General features: G+C 37.6%; 1 protein-coding gene across 1 annotated transcript in view; it reads left to right on the forward strand.

Annotated features, from left to right (window-relative positions):
- Positions 1-4,313: 4,313 nt before the first annotated feature.
- Positions 4,314-25,257, forward strand: part of LOC143235118 (serine/threonine-protein kinase SIK1-like) — a 34,560-nt gene continuing 13,616 nt past the window's right edge. The window contains exon 1 of the mRNA XM_076472950.1: positions 4,314-4,567. Within this exon, the coding sequence (XP_076329065.1) occupies positions 4,445-4,567 (123 nt within the window). The 5' untranslated portion in view covers positions 4,314-4,444. The remainder of the gene's footprint in view (positions 4,568-25,257) is intronic.

Below are 25,257 nucleotides of genomic sequence, written 5' to 3' on the forward strand. Positions count from 1 at the left end.
ATATAACATGAACATACTTCCTGTTTTGTCCCCAAAACAAAGCAAATGCAGGGTACTTCTATATATCGACATTTTACAACGACGTCAAGAAATCACGTGTTCTATGGCTCCTCATATTAGCCTTGAATGTTTAAATCCACTTCAGATAAAAATGTCACATCTGTCTTCTGATGTCGTATTAACCGACACTGTAAATCATCTCAGCAGTGTCTTTTTGTCTGGCCTGAAAAGGTGTATCACGATTAAAAACACACAACAATCAAATGAAGTTTGCTCTGGTTAAGCCTAATATACTTTCTATAATACTTTCTGCGTTATGTTGTTCCGTTGTAAACTTAATTCGATGTCTCTAGTTAGTAAACATGAAGCCGTTTGTATTCGCAAAATTTGTGTAAGATGGGTTAACTTTTTTTTTTTTCTGTTCTCAATTTTCATGGTTCAAATCGTTGACATGACCTCTATCGAAGGTCACCATGTTACACAGAATGTATTCCTATAGGCGGCTGGTATGAGTATTAAACCTTTAATTGAAATAAAGTACAGAAAATTAGGAGATAAAAATGTTTACTTTATTGTATCATTATAAGAATCCCCTCCGCTAGTACAGTGGTAAGTCTGCGAATTTACAACGCTAAAATCTATGGTTCGATTCACCTTTAATGGGCTCAGCAGATAGCCCCATGTGACTTTGCTATAAGAAAAAAACACATTCGAACAAATGCTAGCATTTTGTGAAAAGTATATAAAACCAAGCTCTTCTCTCAAAAGTAAACAATCCAACAAAAGCATGCGATGTTTAAATATTATTTTGAAGCTTCCGTATGGGTCTAGTCTGTTTGAATGAGTTTGTTGGGCCCGGCATCGCCAAGCGTGTTAAGGCGTGCGACTCGTAATCTGAGTGTCGCGGGTTCGAATCCCGGTCGCGCCAAACATGCTCGCTCTTTCAGCCGTGGGGGCGTTATAATGTGACGGTCAATCCCATTATTCGTTGGTAAAAGAGTAGCCCAAGACTTGGCGGTGGGTTGTGATGACTAGCTGCCTTCCATCTAGTCTTGCACTGCTAAATTGGGGACAGCTAGCACAGATAGCCCTCGAGTAGCTTTGTGCGAAATTCCAAAAACGAACATCTCTCAAAAGTAAACAATCCAACAAAAGCATGCGATGTTTTAATATTATTTTGAAGCTTCCGCATGGGTCTAGTCTGTTTGAATGACGTTGTTGCTCCGGATAAAATGGGTTTATCTAGAAGTGACGCCTTGTAAACATATTATACGAATCCGTTGTTTTGTTAACTTTGAAATTACAGGTTAATGTCAATAAAAACTGTATGTGTGTGCGTGTATTTTTATAGCAAAGTCACATCAGGCTATCTGCGGGTCCATCGAGAAGAATCGAACCCTTGATTGTAGCGTTTTAAATACGGAGACATACCGCTGTACTAGCGGGCGGAAGCGTGTAAGAGCTCCACATGTTGAAAATGATCAAAAGCCATTGTTAATAGAATATGTCCATTTATTCTCCAGCAGTTTTGCTAATAACCAAGTGTCATGCTCTATTACACTCGTATTAACAGAGAATGTTTTGGCTTTACGATATGATTACAGAAAGATTTCTTTGTTAATGGGTTATGCAAGACGTCACACCACATGAGTGAGGATTAAGTGTATAATTGTTAATTGGTTCCAACTATGGCTGTTTAGTAAAAAGCACGGACTGTTTTCTTCTTGTTGTTTTTTTATCATGCAGCTGCGTTTCTCCGAGATTGTTTTACAATCATTGGATATTTCAAATTACAAAGAACAATGTAGTTGTACATTAAACAATTATTATATATTATAAATCATTAAAAAATGAAACGAATTCACGACTGACTGTTTCAGACAAGTTTGTTTTTGTCTGTAACTTTAAAAATATGGAATAAATTAAGACTAAAAGAAATTATGGAACTGATTTGGAAGACAATAATTTAATTGGTAAGCGTGGGATTCTGTATGAAAATATTGTTGAAAATTAAATACCACGTTTACAGATTGTATGATGCTCTCAAAATATACAAATAATAATTGTATAGATAGATAGACGTGCCGAAAAAATGATATGAGCCAGCCATACTGGAACCGTGTGTTCATTGTCTCCTAGTGGAGCATCGGAGTATTATGTATATTTTCTTATACGAAAGCTACATCGGGCTATCTGCTGAGCCCATCGAGGGGAAATCGAACCCTTAATTTTAACGTTGTAAATCTGTAGACTTACCGCTGTACTAGCGGGAGGAAGGAGTATAGAGTTTCGATACCGATGGTGGGTAGAGCACAGATAGCTCATTATGTAGCTTTGTGTTTAATTACAAACTAACAAACAAAAGAAATAATTCACACATAGTAGCATATAAAGATTCAGAGCAATTTCTTAACGCCATGTAAAACATTGTATCAATACTATGACAAACAGACAAAACATGCCAAGATGGGTACATATTTTGTACCTGTTTCTCTGATTCTACTACACAGAGTGATTGTGAATCACAATCCTTATTACAGGTAGTATATTGTATGTATATGTATGTATTATGGAATAACAAATAAACCTATTTTACCTTAATATTCTTACATGGGGTTCAAAGGACAGAAATACAGCTTCAATGTTTGTTTATTTGAATTTGGCGCAAAGCTACTCGAGGGCTATCTGCGCTAGCCGTCCCTAATTTAGCAGCGTAAGACTAGAAGGTAGGCAGCTAGTCATCACCACCTCACGCCAACTCTTGGGCTACTCTTTTACCAGCGAATAGTGGGATTGACCGTCACATATATCGCCCGTACGGCTGAAAGGGCGAGCATGCTTGGTGCGACCGGGATTCGACCCGCGACTCTCAGATTATGAGTCGAACGCCTTAACCCACCTAGCCATGCCGGGGCCTCACCTTTACTGTCGCTGAAATTTAGTATTTTTATGAGATGACAATCACACTATATTTATAGAAAGAACAATGAGGAGAAAAGAGTGGGATTTTTTTCTGTTTCGTGTAAATCGTTTTAATAGAGCGTGTGTGTTTTTACTCATAACAAAGTCACATGGGGCTATCTGCTGAGTCCATCGAGAAGAATCGAACTCCTGATTTTAGCTGTACCAGCGAGGGATGTATAAACATAAAACAATATATGTATATACTTTTAATGTAGTATTTACTGCTGATTTTAGAAATATAAATTAAGATATGGAGAAATAGAAAAATATATATATTTTATACATTTTTGTTTTGTGAGAGATTATATCAGATTAAAAAATTAGTAAATTACTAAATATTTTTTAAATAAAATATATTTAAAATGCCTTTTAAAATATAATATTCTTCCCATTTCTTCTCCCTTAAAAAATCACTTCTCCAAATTTTAAGTTCTATTTCTGAAATCTCCAGCAAAATAAAAGTACTTGGAATGTGGTTAAGAGACGTAACAAGCGACATTGTGGAGCCAGCCGTGAACGTAATTGATTCGTATCTTTGTGGGTTCGTTTGGTGTCGTAAGCATGAACATGATTATTTCTTCAAGCAAATATTTAAGACTATTCCCGAATGTTCACATTGTATTTGTTACATAGACACAAGATATGCTTTGCATTGTCCTGATGTCTTGTATTTATTTAAATTCAGGGGTATATATGTAACGCTAGCAGTACATCCTTCGTTTCGTAAGCAAAATTTAAAAAACAGTCACCTCTTCAAATTTTAATTTATATTTCTGAAATTAGCATTAAAATGCAAATACATTTTTTTTGTCTATTTGAATGCCTTGCATGAAACGAAAAAGATACCGCGAATGTTCTTAATAGTTTTGTATGTTATCATAGCTAGTATCAAATTCACAGAACGCTGTTTAGCTTCGTGCTAGTGATTCTATTAAATTAGTTGCCACACGTAAGTACCATATAAACGGAGCTTACACAACCGTGCATAATTAAATGTAAAAGACACAAACAGAGAAGTCCAGTAGGTCATAGTTTCGTTAGGACTATTTTTTTGTACACCCACACATAGTACACAAAGTGGGAGCTCATTCTCAGTGCTGTATAAATAGTACGTATAACGAAAAAAACACCACGAAAAAAAATAACAACCGCAGGTATATGTGGTACACATCTTATCAACTAAAACCGTGTCTTACTTTGTTCGAACAACTACATTTCAACCATAGTTTTATTTAGATTTTAGCAGACTCACTGGACTTGACGTCATATCTGTGCAAGTGGCTTCAACTCCTCCTGATAAGTCGACAGCCTACTGACGTTTACAATGACGTCATACCGTGTTTACCGGCACATGCCAAGATCAGACCAAGGCAGAGAGAAATTAGGTATGAATGTGAAGGGATCACTTGGTTTATGTTTCCTAGTGGTTTTAACGGTTGTAAACAGGTTAAGTTTAGCTTAGACGATACAGTAGAACACGATGGGTAGTGATGAGAAACCGAAAGGTCCAATCCGCGTTGGATTTTATGAAATAGAACGCACCATTGGGAAAGGAAACTTCGCTGTTGTGAAGTTAGCGAAACATCGAATAACGAAGTCTGAAGTAAGCCTAGTGTTTAAGTTAGATATAAGCGACTGTCGCCTAAACAGCGTGGATTCACATGCATAACGTGTTTTAATAAGTAACTCTACAATTTCTCATTTACGTTTTGAATCTTAACTTTCAATAACAATAACAACAAAAGGAACTGATGTGATAGTCCTGTCGTATTGTTGTTGATGATTGTGCGAGTGTGTTTGGAAACAATAACTACAAAAGAAGGCATATATTTTATAATCCATTAATTATATTCCAGTTAACTAAGGTTGCAGTTTGGAATGATACGTAACTTGGCACAAACTTGGTTTAAACATACGGTTTTCGCATGTTAGTTGTTACCCAACATATGTCAAGTTTAATGTAGAGCAAACAAATGAAACTTTAACGTAGCTTCTATCTTATTTGATGTATTAATAAACAAGTGAATCTTCTATACTTAGTTAATAATAGCATAACATTGTTCGTTTGAGAAATGTATGTATATATTTATTTATTTAACTTTGAAAAACAACAACACAGCGACCATACAAAAGCTACAAGGATTATTTTAGAAGATTATAACGAGTGACACAGCCGTACACTTCCGTCTTTAGGGTTATGAAACAAGGTTAACTATAAGAATACCCTTTTGAGTCAGTTCTAACTGCTTCCCGCTAGTACAGCGGTAAGTTTACGGACTTACATCCCTAAAATCAGGGGGGTTCGGTTCCCCTGGATGGGCTCAGCAGATAACCCGATGTGACTTTGCTGTAAGAAAAAACACGCACGCAAACACACACAGTCCTAATGAAAGCGCATTTAAGTATGTTTACTTCGTAATAGTTACGACTGTGACAACCAAGTTAAGGCCTGAGCCTCAGTGCTAAAATTGTATGTGAAATCCACTTTTTGTTGTTTTTTAGAGAGAAAACTTAATTTTCCTTATATTTAGCTTGAAAGGTACAAGTATATTTAAGACACTGTATCATATAGTTTTGTAATTTGGTTTTCAGTATACCAACAACAATGTTATTGAATAATATAACATAATTTGCACGTGTATTCATATAAATAAAATCTGTCATATGAGTGTATGAGCTGATAGTGGAGTTAGTTTATATTCATTAAGTATATCCAGTTCATTGATACCGTCTGTGTCGGGGATATTTTGATTCACAGCTTAGCCTTAGCCGTACTTGTAGTATTGTGACCCTGTATATGTATTGCATACTGTTTCGAAATAAATGCTGAGACCATATGCACGAAGTACAAGTTCTCTTAGAAAACGTAGACCACGCTTAAATCGTTGTGAGAACTCTATGTATTCCTAATTTACATACTATTGCGTTTTAGCTTATATGCAGCGTACGAGTTAAACAGAAATGTTGTGACGGGTTAAAACGAATAAAAATTGTTGATGTGACCTGGTAAAACTACAGCTTCTCTGTGTGTGTGTTTCATATGTATTTCCTTGGTGTATTTTACTCTTAAATTTGTGTTACATAGTGTATTTTTGTTCCTGGATAGTGTGTGTTATTTCTTAATTGCTTATGTTGTAAAAGTACAGAAAATGACCATTATTCCCTTCAAACTTTGCTTTTATAACCTGGCTAATGAAATTTAGAAATTAACATATTTTCTATGTAAAAAATGGGCAAATTTGCACATTTTAATTTGCATAAGGTCTGAATAAAACAATATATGAATCAAGATTTACATGTATTTATACTAAAGCCATACAAAAATGTTTAGAAGTGAGTAGTTTTTCCAGATTTGTGACTGTAATGTAAATCACTTTCACGTATCAGCCCCCCAAATATAGTCTCCCATCATGTGTTCATTATACGCTCCTTGGTAGCGGCGTTCAAAGTCCAGTATATTTTGGTGGAAGCACTCGCCTTGCTTCTCTGAGTATGCTCCCATATTCTCCTTGAATTTATCAAGATGAGCGTCAAGGATATGGATTTTCAGGGACATCCTGCGGCCTACTTTGCGGTAGTTTTGCACCAAAGCCTCAACCACTTCCACATAATTTTCGGTCTTGTGATTGCCCAAGAAGTCCTGAACCACTGCGACAAAGCTGTCCCAAGCTTTATTTTTCCTTTTCTACTGAGCTTCTTGGGGAATTCTGTGAACTCCAGGATCTTCTTTATTTGTAGTCAAACTAAGACACCAGTTTTGACCTTTGCCTCAGACAGCTTAGACGCCTTAGAGAAAAAAATCTCGTAAGTACTTGAAGGTTGCAGACTCCTTATCAAAAGCTGTGACAAATTGTTTCATAACACCCAATTTTATGTGCAGTGGTGGGAAAAACACCTTCTGGAGGTACATTAGTGGCTTACACTTGACATTGTGCAACCCCACAGATGATTTTGCCCGTTGTGGTCAGTGCTTCCTGTTGTAGTGCGCTACGGTGTCCCTGCTGTCCCAAAGATAAAGATAACAGGGAAACTTGGTAAAGTCTTCTTGGAGACCCATCAGGAATGCCACCATTTTGAAGTCTCTGATAACCTCCCAGCCATAGTCATCATACTTCAAGGCTTCTGGCAAGGTCTTGACGTTGTTGTATTCCTCTTTGAGGTGCACCGAATGAGCCAGGGAAAGAGACAGATACTTATTCTAGTTATGGAGAAGCACAGCTTTGAGGCTTCTAGATGAGCTATTAATGAATAGGCGCCACTCGTTTGGGTTACAAGCAATTCCAGTTGCCTCGCACTGACCGGATACATTGTAGCAGAAGCAGAGCCCTTCTTGACGAGTGAAGAAGCTTGAAAATGTCGATGACGTTTCCTCTGACTTGTGACTTGCACACCTTCATCTAACAAATCCCACTCCTTGAGACTAGATGTCAAAAGCTCGGCATTTGACTTTGTAACACCAAGATCTCTAACCAAGACACTGAGGTCTCTGTGGTTGGCGTAGTATGGTTTTCTCTCACCAGGTGCACCTCTGAAACTAATCTGGATCTTCAACGTCTAACTCCTCTTCTGTTTTGTTGTTCTCTTCTGTGGATGGCTACTTTCTCTCTGGAGTTGATACAGAGAGCTCAGAGCAGTGTGGCACTGGGGTGATGGATGATGGTAGGTCCGGATACATCATAGTAGATGCATTTTTTAAATTCTCAAACAGCCTTTTATTAATATTTGTCTTTAAAAGTTAGGAAAACGTATGAAAAATATTAGTTTGTTCTGCGCAAAGCAACTAGGCTGTCTGCGCTAACATAATCATTGGGCTGAAAGTATTTGCAACTGTTTACAAACGAGGAAGATTGTACAGTCAGGTTGCTAAAGGTGTAGAAAGACAAAACAATTATATGACGGTAGCCCTCAACAGAAGTAGAAGGACTGGTACAACACAGAGTTCAGGATAGAAATACAACTTTGAAGCTACGCCCCAGGGCAGCCCAGAACAATGACGTCACAGTCTACAGAGTGAAAGTTATGATTACGATGGTGAAGACGTCTCTGATACACAACATAACAGCTGTATTAAAGTTACACACATCTTCTGGTACCATGATTTGAAACCTAGAAGGTTTATAAGTCAAGCGCTCAGAGACTTCCTGGGAAATTTCGAATTCAAAGGCTTTTTTCATAAGAAAATCGAATCATCTCAAGCTCATCCGTCTAAGTGCCTTTCAACCCCGGTACAACCAAATACACTATTCTGCCTGCATAAACATGAGTTTGAAAGATAACGTTCGCTATTCTTGGAATAGCGTAAAGAGTAAAATAAAATTATTATGAATAAATTTATTTTATCTACAACTAATGTGTAAGAGGTTCATGCAAAATATTTTATGTGATATTTTATTTACTATTGGAAATTAAAAAATAAATTAAAAGATATTTAAATTTTAAAAGGTCTAAAATTTGTATAATACAAAATCTTACTATTCAATCAAGCAAAAATTGTCCGTCTTACCTTCTATAGTTCATTTGCAGGTAAAATGATGTGTCCAAGGTTTGTATTGATCCATGACAGACATACCAAAATATACCTTGTAGGCTTCACACATTTTATCAGATGCTGTCACAGAGTACTTTTCGCTCTCGTCTTGATAAATTGGCCACATACATAGCAGAATGCGTGTGGAGAATTCTTGCAGCTTCTTGATGCCATCTCTGATAAAATCAGATCGGTCTATATGTTCACATAGGCAGCTAGAACCAAACGGAAGTTGTGAGTAGTGAGTCCCTGTATATATATATATATATATATTACTACGGAAAGTTGTAGAAAATTCTAAAAGTTTCTTGAAAATTTTCATAAGTTCTTAAATTCTTGTAAGTTCGAGAAAATTCTCTATCAGCTACTCAGCACTGAATCTACCTGAAATGTTCTGGAAAATTGATAAATTTGAAAATTTCATTACCCAGGTCACAAAAGCAAAGTTCGAAGAGAAAAATAGGTCTTTTTTTATTTACTTTAGGCATAAGCAATTGGGAAATAACACTTTTTGCTCAGGAACAAGAAAAAGTAAAAAAAATTTGTTACATAGGGTAAATTCATCACACACCCCACCAAACCCCGTAGATTTGAAGGTTTTTTCTTTATATATATGTATACATACATACAAGGAGAAAGATTAAGGGTCATCGGTGAAAGTCCACGATTTTCAACAATCAAGCTTCGTTTTGCTTTATAATCTTACAAAATAACGAGTTCGTTTTACAACAGAAGTTTAGTTAAATTTTTAATAGCTTTACATGTTTTACTACATCACTCAGGCATGGCTACTGTCATTATTTCTGTGGTCTCTCAACCAGCATTCGAACTCAACTTTGGTGTGCTTTAGATTTATGTGCAAGTACGTATATTTTTTGCTGCTATTGCCGTGCGTGTTCAGTTGGATCAGGATCGAGTTGTGATTGGTCAGTTTGTGGATTTTTATTTCCCAAACTCTACCACTATTAATACTTCTTACTCAGCACATTTTGGAACATTATTGTGTGGCAGTTTATAGACAGAACCATTCAGGCGTCATCTAGTGGGTATTTCAGGATCAACCGTGATGTAGTGGTATTTCTCTTGTTTGTTTCTTTTTTGAATTTCGCACAAAGCTACTCGAGGGCTATCTGTGCTAGCCGTCCATAATTTAGTAGTGTAAGACTAGAGGGAAGGCAGCTAGTCATCACCAACCACCGCCAACTTTTGGGCTACTCTTTTACCAACGAATAGTGGGATTGACCGTCACATTATAACGCCTTCACGAATGGGAGGGCGAGCATGTTTGGCGCGACGGGGATGCGAAGTTTACAAGTTCTTCTAATTGTTAGTCCAGTTTTGTGATCCCCTTAAGGCTTATGTTTGACCACGTGAAACGTTATGCTCTTATGCTTCATTTGATTTGTTTTGAACAGTTCTGATTCCTTGAATGTTCTCCATATTTGTATGAGGATGCTTTAAACAGGTTTGTTATTTTAGTCATTCTTTCAATTACATCTTCCTCATTTCAAAATGTTTTTTTCTTGAAGAACTCTTTTCGTAGTAAACCTTAAACCAGTTGTTTCACCCAAACTTTCTAATGCGCTTTTCAACCCTCAACCTTTGAAACTCTTGTTCTTGAACAATATTTGGCAGTTCCTCACTTCTTAATTCTTTTTTTTTTTTGTGTGTTCGTTGTAGCTGTGTTGAAACTTAGTGTTTAAGTTCATTACTGAGATTGAAACCATGGTTTTGCTGATTTGAAACACGGACGACAAAACAAATGTATCGTTGTTAAAACAAGTCAATTCACTTCAGTAGTTGGTGTACATTGAATTATGTTGTGGTATTGTTTATATTGTGAATAATTGTTGTTTTGTAATATTAATATACTATAGATCAGATTTGATCATGATGAATCCAAGTTTAGACATGTGGTGATAAGAAAATCTTCCAGATGTGTTCTCGATTTGTTACAAGAAAGTGAATGTTTTGTCATTAATGGTTGGTACTTTTGCGAGATGTTATAGCAAAGTTCTGTTGTTTGTTCTGGGTATGTGGTCTGTAGTGTACTTGTTTGTTTATATTCATAAAAATATTTTTATAATAAATTACGCAACTCACGCAATAACCTGTTGTTAACCTGAGACATATAAATATAGTAACAACGTTCAAAACTACCTTCCTTATTAAGTAATAAGTATTGATGGAATGGTAGAATTCCTTGTTAAGTGGCTAAAATGTACGGTGTAATGTTATAGCATAGAAGTTTCTTAAAGCCATTAGATAGTTGTCGAAGTACGTTCCTAAACACTTGGCCACGTCTGTCTTTCAAAAATATTAATATGAAAATGTCAGGAAATGCGTAAAAATAGATCTTTTTAAATAAGCGAAATTATTGTTTGTATTGTGTTTATAGTTGCGTTAAAACGTTAGAAATCATCTTGTCAATGCAGGACGAAAATAATTTGTCTTAGTTTAGGTATCAGTTTTGTTTCAATCGCAGTACTTTATATTCTTTAGAATTCATTTGTTGAACACAATTTATAAATTACTGCTAATGTTTACGCATCATTTATAAGCGCGATTTTTCATGTCTCGTGCTGTTACTGCTCTTTTCATTCGTCAAAAATCTGTATATTATGTGCCAACCTTGCAACTAGTTCCTCAGTCGTCAAAAACGTTTTAGATTCTGTGGTAACCTTGAAAGTGGTTCCTCCGTTGTCAGTAGCTGTGGTTTGGCGAAGGACTGCCATGTCGCTTTCAGGTCATGCATCTCGAAAATTTTCCACCGACAGCGAACGTTATTTTTCAAACTCATGTTTAAGCAGGCAGAACAGTGTATTAGGTTGTACGGGGGTTGAAAGACACTTAGGCGGACGAGCTTGAGATGATTCGATTTTCTTATGAAAAAAGCCTTTGAATTTGAAATTTCCCAGGAAGCCTCTGACCGCTTGACTTATAAACCTTCTAGGTTTCAATTCATGGTACCAGAAGATATGCGTAACTTTAATACAGCTGTTTTGTTGTGTATCAGAGACGTCTACACTATCGTAATCGTAACTTTCACTCTGTAGACCGTGACGTCATTGCTCTGGACTGCCCTAGGGCGTGGTTTTAAAGTTGTATTTCTTTGCTGAACTCCGTGTCGTACCAGTTCTTCTACTTCTGTTGAGGGCTGCCGTCATCTAATTGTTTTGTCTTTCTACACCTTTAGCAACCTGACTGTACAATCTTCCTCGTTTGTAAACAGTTGCAAATACTTTCAGCCCAATGAATATGTTAGCGCAGACAGCCTAGTTACTTTGCGCAGAACAAACAAATATTTTTCATACGTTTCCCTAACTTTTAAAGACAAATATTAAAAGGCTGTTTAAAAGTTAAAATAATGTTTTATGGCTAATACCTGGCACACATTTTTCTGATATCAAAACATGGAATAAAGTGGAAAAAGGGGTAACCACAAAACAATGTGAGGTTCTGATCTTAGTTTCAGAATCGAAAGTCGTTGTGGGCTACACTTACCAACGAATAATGCGATTGACCGTCCCAGTATAACACTCATCCGACTGAAATGGTGAGCATGGTTAGAACCTGCGACCCTCGAATTGCGAGCCGAACAGCTTAACCATGTGACCATGCCGGGCTTTCTCAGATCGAATTGGAGGTAATCTTTGTGTCAGTACCATTTGGGTTTTGTTTACACAGGTAGAGACATTGTCAATCTACTTTTTTGTTTGTTTGATAAAACAGTATCACAAGAGTTGATGGTGGGTGGTGATGACTGGCTCTCTTTCCTTTAGTTTTACATTAGGGACGGCTGGTGCAGATAGCTCTCGTATAATTGGAAAACAAACAAAACTTTTTCCGAATTTTTTGTCGTGCAATTGTTTAAAGTTGATTGGCTGCGGAAGCACTAGGGAAACATTATTTTAAGGATCCCTACAACACTAGTAACTATAAATTTCATCCTAGTATCATTTCTTAACACCGCATAAGGTCAAGTAGAGTTTTATCGCGACTGCACACTTACTACTGATGAGATAACAAACGCAGCTGTAAGTAACATAATGGTTGTTTCAAAAGGTTAAGGTTCAATTGTAATTTTTGTTGTTTCTACATTCGTTGGTATGTACCAAGTAAGGAGACTTTAGTATTACATTCTCATCTTTGACTATGTGAGTGTAACACTGATGCATTATAAATGTATTTATTGTAAGCGACTAAATGCGAAGCTAATCACAGCATCTCCTAAATTTCTTGGACTCAAGTTTTGTTTGTCGTCCGATATTTTAGTAGTTTCTGAGCTTCTGATGTTTAGTCTGAATCGCCTTGTCTTCTGTTGTTGTATTTGTTTTAATAAGTAAAGATAAATTTTTATTTTTGTGTACGTATGATAAGAATACAAAATTAAAACGTGCGTCTTAGGTACACACACTCTCAAATAAAATCCACATTAGGCTTGTTTGTAAGTGTTCTGATGTTCGTATGTGTAATCGGATGAAGACTTCTCATGTTCAAATACCAAGCAAAAATAATGAAACCCGCATTATGATACCCGTTTCTGTTTTTGAAGAAATATAATCTTTCACTTTAGACCTTTTAGACAATTACTAGGTTTCATCAGATGAACCTAAACCTATTTCAGACTCTCATTTATTAGTGTTAAAAATTGCCTTTCCCCTTAATATTTCAATTAGTTATGACTTTAATTACATATTTATTGATTTGACAGACATGTCTTCATCCTACAAAGGGTGAAGTAAAAAAGAAATATCGTAATATAAATGAGATCACTGAGTGATGACCCTTGACCTTTTTAGCTGGGTGACGACCGTTGACCTTTTAGTCCAGTATCATCAACTGTTAAAAAAATGTCTAGGAGAAGCAACGCACCTTCAAATTGGATTTGGGCACTTTGTTCACCGTGTACAAATGTCAGCTTCGACAATGAAAAACAGATTAATATACTTTATGTTAAGGAAAATCTTTAAAGGGAACTAAACAAATATCACAAGCAGAAAATTTGAAATGTGATTCCATGTAGTCCTCAAACCGAGTTTGTTACCACCTATAAAGGTTAAACACTAATCATGCCTTGCTTCCACTATAATTATTGACTGTATCAGAATTAGACTTAAACGTTCCTGAGAATGACTGTGCTACCTAATAGAATTCTGTTACCAAACATTATTTCCATACTGCGACGTCGAACCACGGTACTTCCTAATAATTCAGAAATATGTGTGTATTAATAAACTTGTAGATTATCATCGGTAGACCAAAAATAACGTGTAGTTCGTAGGTTACACATAGGTCGTAAGCAGCAAACTGTTTTACTATTCTCTCTCGCCCTTTCAGCCGTGGGGGCGTTCTAAAGTTCGGTTAATCCCACTATTCGTTGGTAAAAGAGTAGCCCAAGAGTTGGCGGTGGGTGGTGATGACTAGCTGCGTGCCTTCTTATCTTACACAACTAAATCAGGGACGACTAGCGCAGATAGCCCTCGTGTAGCTTTGCGCGAAAAGAAAACAAACTATTCTTTACCACGTAGAAGCCGCATAGGTCGAGAAGTGGGCAATGTAGTTGAATTTTTGCTTCGCTGTTTTTTCTTACGACTTATGATTTACCAGTTTTAGTTACATCGTAACGGTCGCTTATTTCAAGTAGGGGATAACAGACATCACTTTTAACTGTTCACTAAATAACACAGAAGACTGTTTGAGGGTTAATATTTTACTGTCAAGTAACAACATTCGTTACTGCTAAGTGTTTTACTATAATTCTTTGTCTAGTAATTCATCTGCGTTAAGACTGATTGGTATAGTTTGTATAAATATGTACACTTTTTTTACTTTAGGTTCCATAATTATGAAACTTAGCACTTTTAGTTATGTAAGCATTAAATAATAGTTTAAGTCTAAATATTATTTTAGAATTAAAGTTTGAAATGATTGTTGGGCCCGGCATGGTCAAGTACTTAAGGCACTCGTCTCTTAATCCGAGGGTCGCGGATTCGAATACCTGTCGCACCAAACATGCTCGCTTTTTCAGCCGTGGGGGCGTGTCATAATCTGACACTCAATCCCACTATTCGTTGGTAAAAGAGTAGCCCAAGAGTTGACGGTGGGTGGTGATGACTAGCTACCTTCCCTTTAGTCTCACACTGAGAAATTACGGACAGCTAACGCAGATAGCCCTCGTGTAGCTTTGAGTGAAATTCAAACCAAACAAATAAATGGTTGTTACGAATTTTCGATTTATTATATTACGTACGTTACCTTTTACGATTTCAACTATCCATAAATTTTAATTTAGAAGTTAATTAAATGTTAATATAATAATTAACAACAAGATTGATCACACAATTTTCTTTCTTAACACAAATATATTTTGATAGACAAACAACAATGCAATTCATAATAACGGTTATTACAAATAATAATTTAAATAAAAAAATAGAAAATCGCAAATAGTATTACGTCTTCTATCTCGTCTGTTAATAAATATACTCTTCAAAAAAAGAAACGCAAAAGGCAAAATATTAGACAAATTGTTAACAAGTTCATTCCGGGTAGTTCTGTATGACACGTGTGAAACTTTGCACATTCACTGCTGAATATGCAAAGTCTGCAAAGGCAAAGTCCACGCTCACTAGTTGAAGTTTAACGTCACTCAACGTCAATAACAAGTATGCCCCCCTTGAGCATCAATAACTGTTTGGCATCTCCTGCCCATGGAAGCGATGAGATGACGAATCACATCCTGGGGAATGGCTGTCTACTCAGCCTGCAAAGCTTCTGCAAGCTGAGGTAGAGTCTGCGGTTGAGGTTGTCGCCGTCGCAGATGTCGGGCCAACTCATCCCAAAGATGTTCGATGGGGTTAAAATCTGGTGATCTGGAGGGCCAGGGAAGAACGTTGATGTTGTGGTGTCTCAAGAAGACAGTGGTGAGTCGGGCTGTGTGAGGATGGGCGTTGTCATGTTGAAAAATGTCGTTGACGTTCACCATGATGGGTTGCACATGGGGCCTAAGAATCTCGTCGACGGTTGCGTACGGTCTGATCGGAAATCCTACGCAGCCCTGGTATGGTTGAGGCAGTAGACGTTGCAGTGGTGGTCCTATCCCGAAGGTGACGTAACTAGATGTGACGATCTTGTGCGGGCGTGGTCACACGAGGTCTGCCAGATCGTGGACGGTTACAAGTTGATCCATGTTGTTGGTGACGATTCCATAGCCTTGTGATGGTGCTTGGGTGGACATTCACAGCTCTGGCAACATCTGATCGAGATTCGCCAACTTCCACTCTACCAATGGCGTTGTTGCGTTATGCTTCAGTCAGTCTTGGCGTAACTGTATTGCGTGTCGGTGGCTTAACACTGAGCTATGGAAACCGAGAACCCGTCACTTTTATAGGGATTTTGCACATGTTGCACTTGCAGAACATGCAGACCTCTCAAACAAATTTATTGGACACGAATGCGTTTTGGCGATGTTTTCCTCCGCTTTCAAAGTGCACAACTTTTATTGTAATTTTGGTCTGACAATCAGTGCCTTAACACGTGTAACATCACATACTCTGAGCTTGTAACGTTATTACATATATTTCTCTTTAAAATAACAAAAATATCCCTTTTGCGTTTCTTTTTTTGAAGAGTATATTTTATCGATGGCCCACGACAAGTGAATTAATTCTGAGCTCATGTTATTTCACTTTGCTTAAGCTAGCTAGCTGTTTATCCTTAGCTATCTTCACGTCGCTTATAAGCTCAATTTTTACCGACGAAGATATTTAATGTCCTCGTAGAAATACTAATGTCTGAAGTTATTCAGTGAAATTGAATTGTTTGTAAAATTCGAAATATATAAACATTCCCGGTTAAATATCTGCACATTTCCGATTAATAAGCGTTTATCACAATTATAACTACTCAGGTTTATAGTATACTGATTATAGCGATAAATGATATTTTATATACATCTCCCCGCGTACATACTGCGAGGCTACCTTTTATATTCATTAGTCCAGATTCTCGAAATTCAATTGGCAATAATACTGTCCAATGACGTACACACCTGGTACATTATTGATTCGTACTTTCGAGAATCTTCTACAAATTTCGAGAATAGGCAGGACTTTAGCAATACACAATTAATGATATGCGTTACATTCACTTCTAAATGTGTATATTAAACTTAAGCATAGATATTAAAATAATATTAAATCCTTTACATGGTATATTTGAAACTGACCTTGATGTTTTAGTAGAAACTACTCTTCGTATGACTTATTAGTTGTTCTTTTTTACACATAAAACTACACAATCATCTATGTATTTTGTTCTGTTACTATCACAGTTTTCGAAACACGGTTTATAGCTTTACAAGCCTTTAGACTGCGACCAAGGGGGAAGTCTTCGTATGAGCTATGAAACTTATAATACGTTTGAGGGGATAACCGTAACCATCATTGTACGTTTTAATATTTTATTTTATAGCTCTGCTGTGGCCTTTTTCTTTATTATGGGCTGATCAGGGTAAGTTAAAAAAAAAGAAAAACATAAAAATGAAGGGAACATATATGTCTACCAATTTTTGTTATTTTTCTAAATATCGTACGACCTATATAATCCCAGTCAGTAATTTGGTTAGTTGATCCCTTCGGTTAATATTAACTCTTTACATTTTGAGACCAGTTGTGCGGGTTATTATCTGATAAAGATGCTACAATTCCGTAAAAAGTTGGTAGTTACTTCGGAGAAATGAGAAATTAATATATTAATAGCTGCACCTTGCAGTATGAAAATTAGCTGAATAAATATAAACAAGAGAATTATCAAACGTCTTATCTTGCATCTTTCTTGTATTGTATAATATTATTACGTAATAGGGGCCCTGTATGGTCACGTGGGGTGAGGCGTGCGACTCGTAATCTGAGGGTCGCGGGTTCACATCCCCGTCGCATCAAACATGATCACCTTTTCAGCCGGGGAGGGATGTTATAATGTTACGGTCAATCCGACTATTCATTGGTAAAAAGTAACCCAAGGGTTGGCGATGGGTGATGATGACTAGCTGTCTTCCCTCTAGTCTTACACTGCTAAATTATGGACGGCTAGCGTAGATAGCCCTCGAGTAGCTCTGCGCAAAATTCACAAACAAACACATAATAGGTGAAGCGTTGCCTTAATTAATCTCTTATGTGCTACTGTTTCTTTTCACTAAAACCTTGTCTATTTCGTATTAAATGATTCATTATTTACAACGAGGGTCGGTGTCAAATAAAAGGCATTGATATTAGTTGTTTAACACAATAAAACTCCGTTTGTTTGAACTGTTCTATTTAATAGAAACAGTTCTCATTGTGGAGATACAGTTGCAATGTATCTTTGTGCAAATATAAAAAGTGATATAAAGATTGTGTCTAAGGTAAGCACACACACACACACACACACACACACACACACACACACAAATAAGTGTAGCTGGATGAAAAATGTTTCGTTCTCGAATACGCATGAACATAAGTAAAACAAATTCAATAACATATTTCTGCTTGTTACCTTCTAGAAATATTCAATTTTTTGAAAAAAAATGTTATATTTATGGAAATGTATATGCAGTATTTTTTATGGCATAAATAAATCAAGCGAGTAAAATAAATCCAGGTATTTACTGGATATAGAAGGAACGTATAGCTGAATAGTTGTATTTGCATAAGGGGAAAACAGCTGACAAATTTGTAGTTTACAGGTTCATAAGGGACGGAAAACGAACTGCTAAAGTAGTTTTTGTAATATTTTCTTAGGATATGAAATTGGTCTACAGTTGGTTTCTTATTCATACAGGAACCATCCTTTTCTTTCCTTTGTTTACCCAAAACCTTCCATGTTAAGCCCAAAGTATTTACAGATCCCTTAATCTGACTTGCAAATAAACAAAAAATAAATAAACATAGACAGGTTTGTATCCCTGTTTAACGTGTCAAAACTTCTTTTAATTTGAAATAATCAATGAATTATCAGTGTACTTACTACCCGGTTGTGGATAAGTTTTGTTTCTACATGATCAATACAAATCTAAGTAACTTATCAAACTCGAAACGCCCTCTGCTAATTTTATTTAATGTAGTTATGGCGTAAACTAAGGGTCGCCGGTTCGAATCCCTGTCACACGAAACATGTTCGCCCTTTCAGCTGTAGGGGCGTTATAATGTTACGGTCAATTTCACTATTCGTTAGTAAAGGGTAGACCAAGAGTTGGCGGTGGGTGATGATCACTGGCGGCCTTCCCTCTAGTCTTACACTGCTAAATTAGGGATAGCTAGCATAGATATCCCTTGTATAGCTTTGCCCGAAACTTAAAACGATGAAACAAAAACATTCATCGAGCAGCGTCATTAAAGACTTAGTAGGAGAAACTTGAATAAAGCTTGATGACAAACATAATTGATTGTAAAATGAATAAATAGTCAAACATGTAATTAACAACATTATACACTATAACAAGTAAGTGAAACGATGAATTATCTCTCTCAGTTAAAACATATTTTTATAAGGATATAAACCTGGGGGTAAGTAAAATAAAATATATATGTAAAAACGGCTCGTTTGGGTTGAAAATTTTTTTACGTAGAGGAGTGAACAACGTTTCGACCTTCTTCGGTCATCGTCAGGTTCACAAAGAAAGAGAGAGGTAACTGACCGGAAGCTGACCACATGTTTGTGAGGGGTTGTGTAACTGAGTTTTCTCAACACAAAACGAGCCGTTTTTACACACATATTTCTCTACAAGTGGGTTTTCTCGACATCACTGGGGGGTAAGTAAACTTGAGGTGTACATCGTATCAACAACCAATATGGACCACAAAAACCTGTGGAGTACATTGGCCAAACTTCAAAAATGAAAGCTTTTATTTTAAGAGAGTGGTACTTCTATCCGAAAATCCTGTATCAGTTTAACTTTGTTTGCTCATTGTTAGTTGGATCAACCTTGACAAACGAACCTCTAGCGGCCCGGCGGTATTCCTTTATCTATATGGCGTAGCCTACTAACACTACGGGGAAGGGGGAGGCTAACCCAGATAACCACTCAGGCGTGTTGGGGGATCTAGAAATAGGTTTTCTCGATAGCTGTATTTCTGGCTCCTTCAGGATTCCAGGACACCATGTTCTAAGTTGTATCCATACCCAACACTCACAATTAGTAGACCAAACTTGGCACAGATATCATGTGTGGGTGTTTTATTTGTTGTTGTTTTTTTCGGGTAAAAACCCGACTAGGGATAGCTATAGAAGTAATCTGGATAACGGAGGAGCTTGATTGGAACTCTGCGCCCTTGAATACTGCAGTGAATTAAAAAAAAAAAAATCTTAAATCATTTCATTTGATTTCCGGACAAAACAGAGTGAAACATTGGAATTCGAACAACAACATTCGATATTTAAATTTGGCATTCTAAACAAAATAAAATACTAGGTATATTGGAATTGAACCAGAACTAGTCCCAAGAATAGCAGATGTAAGAACTTGAGTAATATAACTAAAATGAGACTATTGGATCTCAACCAAATAAGCTGCTAAAAAACGTCCAAGCCTGTGTGAACCTTCATAGAAGGAACCAATTTTATTGAATGCAGAAACAGAAAGCATATACTTCAGGCTCGCCATAGCCAGGTGGTTAGATTGCTCGGCTCGCAATCTGTGAGTCGCGGGTTCGAAGCCCTGTAAAATATGCTCGTCCTTTCAGCTGTGGGGGCGTTATAATGTGACGGTCAATCCCACTATTCGTTAGTAAAAGAGTAGCCCAAGAGTTGGCGGTGGGTGGTGGTTACTAGATGCCTTCCCTCTAGTCTTGCACTTCTAAGTTAAAGACAGCTAACGCAGATAGCCCTCGTTTAGCTTTGCGCGCAATTCAAAACAAAGAAACATTCGCATACTTCCCTGATAACTTTTTATCATGTTATATGTTTTCGTACGACTAAGAAATGTTGAGGTTATGCGAGAAATAAACACAATAACATAATTCATATAACTCGTATAAAGTCTGTTTATTTGGAAAAAAAGAACATTTCTGAAATTTAAGGCTGACGGAACTGAAAGGTACAAATGCCTGCAGAATTTAAAGCTGAAATATTTCTGTAGTTAACCCGACTCGCAATCTGAGGGTCGCAGGTTCGAATCCTTCACACCAGACATGCAGTTCCTTTCAGCCGTGGGGTGTTATAATGCTACGGTGAATCCCACCATTGATTGGTAAAAGAGTAGCCCAAGAATTGGTGTATTTTTTACACTGCTAAATTAGGGCTGGATAGTGCAGATATCCCTCGTGTAGCTTTGCACGAAACTTAAAACAAACGAACAAAAGACTTAGTGAACCATAAAATAGAATACGTAAAGGTTTCCATAACATGTTAGATTGTTAAAACTATTGTTTTTCTTTCATATGTTTGTCATCCTGCTTTAAAAAAGTGACATGATAACACTGATGTGACGCACCATACCTCATTTTAATTATTTGAAAACGTATAAGCTTTATATTAATGCATTATTCGCTGTTTACTGCACGAAGAAGCTGATGGTAAAATTACGTTTAATCATTCGAGTATATACTTCCACAATAGAATTATTATCGTTGTGTGGATATCCTTGGGGTGGATACCTGGATGTGGTTAGGGGACCTCGCAGAGAGTTCTTCGATAGTACAGCCGGAAGTCTACAGATAAACTACCATAAAATCAGGGACTCGATTCCCCTAGGCGGACTCAACGGACAGCCCGATGTAGCTTTGCTATAAGAAAACGCACATCTCCCAAAGAACTTTCTGTATTTTCAGTTCACCTCCTCTGGGATCTGAACATCCACTCACGTGTTTGCCATGTATGGCGCCATGAGAAGGGAAGGAAAGGATTCTGATGGTAAAGGGGTCCAACAATTTCACACCAATTTGGTCTTGAATTCCTTCAGACGAGCGGCCTTCGGATGGTCCTCCAGGGTCTAAAGGCTATTCCACATGAGCTAGAGTCAGGACAGTATGAGTGTTGGACGTTCTCAGCAGGTGTTATGGACATCGCCTGATGCTGGAGTTTGGGTATAGTGCACACGAAACCCTAGCGTTCGTGATGACGAGAAACCCACCTGAACTAAAAATGTATCTCAGGTTAACCTGAAGATGACCTAAGAAGGTCAAAACGTTGTTCTTTGCTTTATTTTGGTAAAAGTATTAATACCCATACCAGCTGCCCTGAGATATAAACCCTGATGTTGCTGCAGTATCCTTCTATGGCATTGCAGTGTGTTCCCTCATAGGGCTAATGGTACCTGGCATCCAATGGGTACTAAAATGTACTTATTTTCTTGTGGGTACCCCCCATCCATGTAAAATATAAGTAAAACTCCAAATTAAAAGAACAACAGATAGTGTTGGAAAACGACCATGTATAGACCACTTTGTTGTACTGTTACCATCACAATGGGACTCAACCCCTTGATTTCTCATTTTATATTAATTGCGTGACAAATCCTTCGGGCAAATGTCTCGCTTTTTCATCCAGAAGAGATTAGAGGGGCTTGCTGGCTCCCCCAAATCAGTAAGGAAGCCTTGCCCAGGAAATATTTTAATGAAAACATCTTCACCACAACATCTCACACTCTTCTTTAAGACGGAGATCATGGGGGATGTACACGTCAAGGTTATTCCCCATTCAGTTTGGAGTTATTCCAATAGGAATGCAGACAGATCTCTCCGTGTCTACAGCAGAGTCGTTTTCCAACCTTGTGAAGAGTCTTTTAACCTCCATGGTTAAGTCAGTTAATGTGTACTCCCATCTTTGTCCCCACCACTCCTTCCAGTGCCTACCTGGTTTCACTTCCTTTGACTCTGGGTTCTGGTATTCTCTTGGATTCATCTTCTCTGGCCTCGTAATGGAGTCTCTTAAATGTTCGTCCACTGAGAGACCTGCCCACTTGATCCAGGGTGGGATCCATGAAGGTCTATAGACCTCCTTCCAATAAAGAAAAAAACGTGGTTTTAAACAGAAACGCTCTCTGCCCAATTCTCCTCCACCTATGTAAAAACGGTCACTTTGATACAGTGAAATTGTCGAGGATTTCGTTGAAATGTAGATAACATTAAGGATTTCATTGAATCTTATCATCCTATGAGGAGTGACACACACTCACAGAAATGATAGGTTGTGTGGTGCTGTTAATCTATCAGCATGCAACCCCCTGTCTTTGCCACGTGATATACCCTTGGAGACTACAGTTATCTGTGTTTCCTTGGGTTCTACTATCACTGTTTGTTCTCTCTACCTGTGTCCTGGATAAACCTATGATCAATCGAACCTTGATGTTCTCATTGAACAGATGCCATCTCTCTTTTTAATCCTGGGAGATTTAAATGGACATAATCCCCTTTGGGGTAGTACTGATGTTGATCGGAGAGGTCATTCCATAGAATCCATAGAATGTATGCTCTCGGATCACAATTTTTCTCTCTTCAGCATTGGTTTTCATACTTATTTTTCATGCAACTAGCTAATCTTTTACTGCTATTGATCACTTTACCTGCTCCCCTTCACTTTTCTCTCATTTTTCTTGGGGGGTTGATAATGACCCACGGGGTAGTGATTACTTTCCTATCATTGTAATGGAAACTGGCCTTGGTCTGTGTCACCCGGACCAGGCCAATTGACCCTCTTCAACTCCTCTCTTGGAATTTGATACTGCCATCTTCTGCAAGTTATTGATAGACCACTGTATGGCAGCAGTGACTGACTGTATTGTCCAAGCAGTTGCTCATTGTATTCCTATTTTTCACATTTTCCACAGTATTATTGTCCGTGGTGGAATTCTGCTTGCTACGTGGCAAAGAAGGCTCAAAAATGGACCTGGGATACCTTTTGTAAGTATCCCACCCTTTAAATCTGCATTGCCTTTCAGCAGGCCCGTACATATGCTCGTTAGATTAGACATTAAAGCCAGATGAAATCTTAGATTAAGTTCACAACTAGCATCTCTTCTACCACCACTTCCAAAATCATTTGGGACAAGACTCGGAAGGTCAGTGGGCAGTATATTTCTGCCAGATTTTCGATCTTTCTCTCAACTGACCAGCAGGTTGCTGATGTCCAGAGCTTTTCTCGTGCATCTAGCACTTCTGCTCATCCATCCCTCACTTTTTAACCATCAAAACTATAGCAGAGTGATCACCTCTTTCTTACTGGGCTTATCGTCTCTGTGACTATAATGAAACTCAAACGTGCTCTTCATTGGTCTGGCAGTACATCATTCAGACCTGATAATATTTACTATGAGATGCTAAGCCATCCCCTTCTTGTCTCTATTGCTGTTCTTATGGTTGTCTTTAACCGGACCTAGCAGGATAATGCTTTTCCTGATGCTTGGCGCTAACTATTGTCCTTCCTTTTTTCTAAGCTTGAAAAGGATCCCAACACTACTTCAAAGTATGATCCAATTGGTTTGGCAAGCTGTTTTTGTTGGACCTTAGAGTGTATGGTCAATGCTCGTTTTGGCTCCTCGAATCAAAGAACTTCCTCTCGCCCACCCAGTGTGGGTTCTGATGACAGAGCTCCACTGTAGACCTCCTGATTCTACTTCAAACGTCAGTCAAAGAAGCATTTCTCAAATGACATCTTGTTTCTGTATTTTGTTACTTTGAGAAAGGTTGTGACTACGTGAAAGTATGGCATTCTGTGAGATCTCCAATCATGTGGGTTGCATAGCCATTTCTTAATATTTATTAAACATTTCTTTAACGGATAAACAATTCCAAGTCCATGTGGGTTTGACACTTACCTGTTCTTTCTCAGGGGAACTTGGAGGTTTTTTAGGGCTGTATGTTGAATGTCAAAATTTTCACTGTAAAGATGAATGTCATCACTGGACAAATTCCCTCTACAACTCTACGTCGACGACTTCCAAATATTGTGTCTGTTATTGAGCATGAGGTTTATTGAGCGACAACTATAGACTGCCTTCAGTCCTTTACTGAGGTGGATCACAGCAAACGCTTTTACCTTCTCTCTCTAAAACCTTTTGCATGCATTTCTGCCATCAATGGGGTATTCACATCATTCCAAAGCTCTATCTTGGTGAATTTATGCTTCCTGTGGTCCCTGAGGCAAAGTTCTTAGGGCTTACATTCGATAATACACTAACTTTCATTTCACACATCAAACAGTTATGCATCAAGTGTGCAAGGGCACTTATCGTCTTCTGTGTCCTCTCTTCTAACTATTGGGGAGTGTAATGATGTACTATGCTAAAGATCTATCGTGCTCTAATTCTATCAAAACAGGACTATGGGTCTGTGGTTTGTCTCTGTCATTATATCGTCTTTAAAAAATGTTGGACCCCGTTCACTATCAGGGGCTTCTTTTCTGCACGAGGACGTTCTGTATTTTGCAGTCCAGAGTTTTTGCACTGAGTCTCATAAATCCCCCCTTACTCCTCCATGCGTTTGCTGCCTTTATTGTACACTTCATAACTTCAATCCTTACCACAGCATCCCACTTGGGTTGTGTTTCTTTCCTGAGTGGTCCATGCTTTTTCAGAATAGATTTTCTACCATTGTCCCTTTTAGTCTTCGTATCTAGATGTAACTTGCTGAATTGTATTTGACCTCGAACGATGTTGGTGTCTTCACTTTTCAGCCAATTCCACTATGGTTATTATCATCCTCAAGTGTGACCTTTCTTTGATTCATCTTAAGAAAATGGATACTCCCTATTGGAAGTACTGTATTCTGTTTGCCAACGTCTTTCAA

This window comes from Tachypleus tridentatus, chromosome 12, assembly GCF_004210375.1.
Source record: "Tachypleus tridentatus isolate NWPU-2018 chromosome 12, ASM421037v1, whole genome shotgun sequence".
Lineage (NCBI taxonomy): Eukaryota > Metazoa > Arthropoda > Merostomata > Xiphosura > Limulidae > Tachypleus > Tachypleus tridentatus.